The sequence below is a fragment of the Ceratina calcarata genome, unplaced genomic scaffold (assembly GCF_001652005.2).
Source record: "Ceratina calcarata isolate Rehan_Ccalc_2016 unplaced genomic scaffold, ASM165200v1 scaffold78.2, whole genome shotgun sequence".
Taxonomy (NCBI): domain Eukaryota; kingdom Metazoa; phylum Arthropoda; class Insecta; order Hymenoptera; family Apidae; genus Ceratina; species Ceratina calcarata.
Window position 1 is genome coordinate 3489465 of NW_017179105.1, and position 7273 is coordinate 3496737.

At 32.6% G+C, this 7273-nt stretch overlaps 2 protein-coding genes across 2 annotated transcripts in view; one reads left to right on the forward strand and one right to left on the reverse strand.

The window, feature by feature from the left end:
• Positions 1-3610, reverse strand: part of MetRS (methionyl-tRNA synthetase 1) — a 5253-nt gene extending 1643 nt beyond the window's left edge. Inside the window, exons 1-13 of the mRNA XM_018034352.2 lie at positions 3387-3610; positions 2813-2964; positions 2630-2746; positions 2392-2541; positions 2194-2316; positions 2008-2123; positions 1808-1924; positions 1702-1740; positions 1458-1622; positions 1051-1327; positions 579-960; positions 303-516; positions 1-232 (exon numbers count right to left, since the gene is read on the reverse strand). The exon at positions 1-232 is cut by the window's left edge and continues 1 nt beyond it. Coding sequence (XP_017889841.1) covers positions 1-232; positions 303-516; positions 579-960; positions 1051-1327; positions 1458-1622; positions 1702-1740; positions 1808-1924; positions 2008-2123; positions 2194-2316; positions 2392-2541; positions 2630-2746; positions 2813-2964; positions 3387-3489 — 2187 coding nt within the window. The 5' untranslated portion in view covers positions 3490-3610. The remainder of the gene's footprint in view (positions 233-302; positions 517-578; positions 961-1050; positions 1328-1457; positions 1623-1701; positions 1741-1807; positions 1925-2007; positions 2124-2193; positions 2317-2391; positions 2542-2629; positions 2747-2812; positions 2965-3386) is intronic.
• Positions 3611-3713: 103 nt separating this feature from the next.
• On the forward strand, positions 3714-6734 carry LOC108630558 (N-acetylglucosamine-6-sulfatase). The gene is made up of 9 exons (XM_018033908.2): positions 3714-4372; positions 4453-4512; positions 4591-4797; positions 4875-5036; positions 5100-5273; positions 5556-5757; positions 5837-6126; positions 6217-6333; positions 6409-6734. Exons 1-9 carry the CDS (start codon positions 4262-4264, stop codon positions 6574-6576), a joined length of 1491 nt encoding a protein of 496 aa, XP_017889397.1. The 5' UTR covers positions 3714-4261; the 3' UTR covers positions 6577-6734.
• Positions 6735-7273: the final 539 nt, after the last annotated feature.

Here is a 7273-nt window from a genome sequence, read left to right on the forward strand (position 1 = left end):
ACTGTCAGTTCCTTTGATTTTCACCCACGGCTCTTGGGATTGCATGTACTGATTTCCATGTTTTGATATTCCTAAAACGTGTTTCAAACCATCGCGTAATTTCGCTTGCTCTAAAGCACTTACATAAGAGGACAATTCGCGCTGAGCCAAGGCTAGTAGTACTAAATCGTCCTCCTGAAGTTCTATTGAAGGTATTTTAGATTCAAAGTATCTCTCTGCGAATACTAGAGCCCTTTAATTAAAAGATAGTGATAATTACAAAAATGAAGATTCTTTATCAATTATAATAAAGGAATATGCACCTATTGACGAAGTTTCCAAAATTGTTTAATAATTCGCTATTATTTTTAGTCGCTAAATCTTCCCAATTGAAATTAGAATCTTGACTTTCCGGTCTAACGTAAGCTAGATAAAATCGCCAAACGTCAGCGGGTATACCCGTATCTCTAGCATCGGTTCCAAATACACCAATACCTCTCGATTTAGAAAACTTGGTATCCTCATAATTAAGATATTCTAAAAGTAAAAATTATTTGTTAATAATTAACTCTATGCAAAGCGAAGCATTTTATTCGTACCTGTTGCCATCAAATGTTTCATTAATGTGTAACCTTGGTTAGCTGCTAATAAACAAGCAGGAAACATTATCGCGTGGAATGGAACATTATCTTTTGCCATAAACTGATATAAATCAACTTGTACATCGCTGGGTTTCCACCATTGTTCGTATTCTTTTGTGTACCTCTTTGTAATACTGATATAACCGAAAGGTGCGTCGAACCAAACATAAAACACTTTATTTTCAAAACCTTTAACTGGAACGGGTATTCCCCACTTCAAGTCTCTCGTTATACACCGCGGTTTAAGCCCATCGCGTAACCACGGTTTTGCGACAACTCGTGCAACGTTCGACCATCCCTTTTCCACGGTTCCAGACCATTCCTTCAACTTGTCCTCTAACTATACAAAGTAATTTTAATACTAGTTTATTTTCAACTTTACGAGTTCATATCTTTTACCAAATAATATAATAGATATTATAACACCTGCCTTAGGTAAATCTAGGAAGAATTGTTGCGAAATTTTAACAACAGGCCTATTATTACACACTTTACATCGTGGAGAGATCAAATCTGTTGCGTTCACCAAGTGACCACATCCATCGCACTGATCACCACGGGCATCTTCGTATTTGCACCTTGGACACGTCCCTTCTACAAATCTATCTGCCAAGAACCTATCACAAGTCTCGCAGAGAAGCTGATCCACAGTTTCACTTAATATATATCCCTGTGACTTTATTTTGAGGAAGAACGATTGCACAATTCTGAAAATTAGTAAATTCATATAATACCGATTATTTTTAACAAGAAAAGTATTCTATAATTCATAGTTCAAGGTAATAAAACCTTAGAGAATTACATTATATAATGTAGCTAGTACGAGATCCATCTTACTCTGTTTGTTCAGGTGTAGTAGTTCGACCGAAATGGTCAAACCCTATGCTAAACCATCGATAAACATCGTTGTGTATATCGAAAAATTTGTCACAAATAGCTTGAGGTGTTGTCTTTTCCTCTAAAGCTTTAGCTTCTGTAGCAGTACCATATTCATCAGTGCCACTAAAAGTTTTGTTTCATTTTTATTACAATATTTGATATTCAATATGTGCTATTATTAGTATAACTTAAAAGTATTTACCTAATGAAAAGGGTATTGTAATTTCTTTGTCTACAATATCTGTAAAAGATATACGTATGTTAAAATATGCTCCGTAGTTGGTCAATATTTGTATTGTTAAACAAACCTGGCAAAAATGTCAGCAGAAAGAACACAACCAATAATATTTCCCAAATGAGGAACGTTGTTCACATAAGGCAATGCTGATGTTATTAAAATATTTTTCTCCCCCTTTTTTGGTAATCTAAAGATCGGTATAGATTTATTTCAAATACATTATTGATATTTCTTTCCTTATGTGAAATTATCTTATACTCTATCTCTTACACAGGATAAGACAGATTCTTCATGTCAGGATATGATTTAGAAGACCAATTGCTGGAAATATTTTGCATCTCTTCTTGACCAACGGCTTCCACTTCCTTTTCTTTAGTTGGACTAAGCTAGAGTTACACATTTTATATAATACACGATAACATCACGTGAAATCGAGAATCATTATGCTCTGCTTACATGAGCTGTGGATGGTTTGAGAGATTGAGAACTAAGAGTACTGTTAACAGGAAACCAAGATACAGCTTGAATACTAAGAATTGCTTTTGAACCTCTTTCAAATTCATATTCTTTAATGGAGTCCTTGATTATAGATACATAAAAAATTGTATTATTATAACATATAAATATGTAATATATACAAGTTGAGAGTCATACCTGTATAAGAGAGAGTGACTCAATATTTGATAACCACTCATTTATAGATGAATATTCTTTACATAATTCACTTCCTACTTCTGTAACTAGTATAGTAGACCAAATAGTCACCCAAATGCATGCATCTGCCAATGATAAACCGTTTTTATCCTAAAATAATATCAATTAAATCTCAGTAATACCTTAATCATTCAATTGACAGTACATTAAACAGAGTAATACTATCATCATAAATTACCTCAATTAAGTACTTTTTGTCTTTCAATGCATTATTCAGTTTTTTTAATAAGGACCATAAACATGACTTATGTATAGCTTTGCAAGTTCCTGTACTACCATAAAATACTATTGCTGGCTGAAAAATTTATTACAATTATAATTTTGTACAATTCTAATTTATAATAAACGTATTTCTATATACCTGTAACTGAGTTATTTCCCATTCCAACCATTTGTCATTATCAGTTTTTAAATCTTCAGGCGGAGGTGCTAGAAGCTGCATTGCTACATTTGTGCTAAATAGTACTAGTCCAGATGACAATTCAACAGAAGGTAATCGATCCAGAGAACTATCTGTACGTGAAACAAAAAAATTTATTTTGTATTGACTACAAAAATTCTCTATTGTAAGAGCTTGATAAAAGACACGTGTTTTCCTTGTTAAATACAGGATGTTCGAGAATACTTAATTACTATCATTACAGAAAATTAACTATGAAACCAACAAAATAGATTATATAATAGTATTAAATACATTGCCTTAAATCGAAATTTTGCGGCTTTATGAGTATGGTTTCAAAGATGAATAAGAATGAAGCACGAGGTACAAAACTTGCAAAATACATGGAAGTATAAATCATTCGATTTATGAACAAAATTTTCCAAAAAATATTAATTTAAAAAATACAAGCAATCTCAGTGACACAAGCATATGGTATTTCATCATGTGTACTACTAGGAAAGTAATTGTCAAATAGAAAGGTTAAGTTTCTTACCTTTTGGTTGTATTATCTTTACAGTAACAGATTTCCGAGCCATTTTAGCTGCAATAACTAGCTTTAGCACATTTGGATTGCCTTCATTCGTTGAAACATTCATTTTTACTAATAAGTTAATAAATATTCACAATAAATAGTTGAAAATATTTTCAGCACACAACCGATACATGTGAGCGACAAGTTAAATAAATGCAGTCCATCAGCAGCCCCAGCCATTGAGATAGTATACATAGAGTAGAGAAGCCAACCGCAAACGTGAGTCGCAAATAAGTAAATTTCTACTTCGTTTTCTTTCTAACAGCGTATCAATTCCACTTACAGGCGTGCCTATGGCATCTCTACTCTACCTATAATATCTCTATGGACTCTATGGCCCCAGCAGCCCATGCAGTCTGGAAACGGATACCATAAGAACTGTTCCACGTTCCACGTTCCACGTTCCACAGCACATTGTCAGTCTATTCAGGAACTACACTAATTATCTCTAAAGTTGAACGTACACATTTTCATTCATTGTGATTTTAAAAATGAAATTCGGATGGAAATTCGGAGAGTGCATGATAAATTCAGTTTATTCGAGTATGGCACTTTGAAATAGAAACAAACGTCTTTTCAATTTAATCAAGCATGATAATAAAGCGTTTGTAGACTTATGTTTATATAACATTTTGTTTTCATCTTTACTCATAGTAGAACATTGATACAGATACAGGTGTAGTTTGATCGTTTAATTCGGGGACACTCTGTATACTGGCTCTCAGTTCATTGGGAACTAGCGTCCTCTGAGTGAGTATCTTGCTCTGATTTGAACCATTTGAACTACACTTCAGGATTGTTTCATGTGATATGCCAGGTTTTGCGCCGTAACAAAGATGATTATTTCGTTATTTCTCGTTCTTATAAGTCGCATATCATTATCATACAGTGCAGAAAACATTGTTTTAATTTTTGCCGATGACTTAGATATATTTCTCGACGGCATGGTAAATATAATAGTAGAAAAAATGTATTTCCAATGAGAAGATGTACTTTGTTTTTTTAATTACTTAAATACTGTTCTTAGACGCCGATGGAAAATACGGTGAATCTAATTGGAAGCAATGGGTTAACATTTTCCAATTGTGTAAGCTAAAGTTTGAAATAATTTTAATGTTCATTATAATTACATGTAATGAGTGATAAATGTTTTTTTGCAAATTAGTTTGTCGCTTCCCCTATTTGTTGTCCAAATAGAGCTTCTATTTTGACTGGAAGATATCAGCATAATCATTTGGTAGTAAATAATTCAGTGAGCGGAGGCTGTAATAGTATTGAATGGCAGAAACTTCAAGAACCAAATACATTTGCAGCATATTTGAAAAGAGAAATGTCTTATACAACTTTTTATGCAGGAAAATATCTAAATCAGGTGCATATTTATAGAGTGTAAGAAAAATATGATAAACATTAAAACAATAAAATAAATTCAAATAAATGTTACAAAAGTACGGAGAAAGGAGAACTGGTGGGCCAGGTCATGTACCAATGGGATGGGATTGGTGGGCAGGTCTTGTTGGAAACTCAAAATATTACAATTATTCTTTATCTCTAAACGGAACTGAAATGAAATTTGAAGATTACCCAACTGATTATCTTACTGATGTAATTGTAAGTGTAATGGAATAGCATTTATGATTGTATAATGATCACATTTATTAAAAATTTTTTCAGAGCAAGTTAGCAACAGATTTTATTGTGACACGTAATACAAACAATGAACCATTTCTCATGGTTTTAGCACCACCAGCACCTCATGCACCTTTTACTCCAGCAATTCGACATATTGACAAATATTATGGAGTGAAAGCTAAAAGAACACCTAATTTTAATACTCAGACACAAATGGTATAATATATTTGATTGAAACAATTGCAGTACTATATTGTACCCACAGACATATGAGAATGAGAATAGACTTCAGACCAGCTGATTGAGAAAAAGAAAATCAATGGAAAAGTTTCTCTTTTTCTATCGGCATGTGAGAGAGGAAGAGAGGGAGAGACAAAAACTCCAAAGTTTCAAAGCATATTTTCTCTCTTTTACAGAGTCAAAAATAGATTGGATGCTCGGTATCTCTTATGTCTGTGATTGGTAACTATTACTATTCTAATCTATACTATTTAATAGGACAAACACTGGTTAGTACAAAGAGGGCCATCTCCGCTTCCTGACAATTTATTGCCTGAACTAGATGATATATATAGGAAAAGGTGGGAAACACTGTTAGCTGTTGATGAGCTTGTGGAAAATGTATATAAATCTTTAAAAGAGCAAGATCTTTTAAAAAATACTTACATTATATTTACTTCTGATAATGGATACCATATTGGTACAGAAGTTTGTCTTCAAATTTTTATTTTAAAGTAGTGAAAACAGAATTCTGTATGATTTTAAATATTATACTACAGGTCAGTTCAGTATGCCTATAGATAAACGTCAACCATATGAAACAGATATTAGAGTTCCTTTATTAATACGAGGTCCAGGAATTGCACCAGCAAAAATTTCTGCTCCTGTCAGTACTGTTGACTTATTTGATACAATTTTGAAAATTGCTGGCATACAACGTCCATCGGACGGTACTTCAATCTTGAAGAAAAAATTATCGAAAGATAGGACCCTTTTAATAGAATACAGGGGCGAAAGATCTACGGGTATCCCCTCAGATTGTCCTACTGATTATGACGCAAACGTTACAGTGTGTATCATAAGTAAACCATAAAAATGATTTATATAAATGCTTCTTTAAAATTTTCCGTTTATATTTTTATATTTTGTTTTTTTATAGTTATGTTCAAAAGACATGGCATGCAAATGCCAAGATGCTGCAAACAATACTTTCAGTTGCATACGACGACTATCTCCAGAGTTTAATAATATCTTCTGTATTTTCGAAGATAATAAGGTATTTTTAACAAATTATCAAGTATTGGATATTATTAATATAATTTCAATTGCTATTTATCGTTGTTTTCGATAGAATTATATCGAGGCCTATAACGTGACGACAGACCAGTTTCAATTAGAAAATATTGGATACAGTATGAAGCCTAATCACAGGCACAGATTCAGGAAAAGTCTTAAAAAAATGAGTGTTTGCGAAAATGAAGAGTGTGTTGTCACTAATATGGAAGCTATAGATATTTAACACTCAAGTAATTACGAATCGACTAAAATCTATTCCCCTTTTTTTTTAAATTAACAATATGGGTTTTGTGTTATTTTTTGTTAGTATAATATCATGTACATATCAGATGTGTAATGTAACCAACCACGATTGAAATAAATTTTCCGTTTTTTATATCATTGCTTCCTAAAATATTCATTGGACAAGGTGTTTATTTATCGACGAATTTGTGTTATTTTCACTATATTTATGAGGATGTGAGAACGCGGACCATTAAAAGTTAAAAACGCTGACGGCCGTCTTACTTGGAATTACTGAATTTATGGAAATTATGGGCGAAGAATACGCTGCGAATCTGGATATAAGAATAACTCGTCTTGCTTCTCGGGTACCTCGGGCAAACTGTTTTCTTAGCAAATATTTTTATTAAAGCCCCGCGGTTCGAATATCTGAATAGCAATCGGGTCATTCGGGGGTAGAGAAAAAGAAAACCGACCGAAGGCGGAACGTTGGAATACGTTCATGCTACATTCATCATTTTCATTTTAATCTATTAAAACGTTTTCAATCGTTTAAGGATTTATCAAATAATAAAAAAACTCGATATTTCATTATTTCGTTTGTTTCACATTTATCTTATAGAATATGAATTAATTTATGTTTTCTACTGTTAGTTAATAAATAAGCTTAGAATTTTTGCGTGTATACGGAACGAATA

Bases quoted from the DNA above. Each gene is read 5' to 3' on its own strand.
- LOC108630558 (XM_018033908.2), top strand. From the start codon at position 4,262: ATGATTATTTCGTTATTTCTCGTTCTTATAAGTCGCATATCATTATCA. The intron at 5,037-5,099 runs GTAAGTGTAATG...AAATTTTTTCAG, and splicing joins ATTATCTTACTGATGTAATT to AGCAAGTTAGCAACAGATTT. The intron at 5,274-5,555 runs GTATAATATATT...ACTATTTAATAG, and splicing joins TTAATACTCAGACACAAATG to GACAAACACTGGTTAGTACA.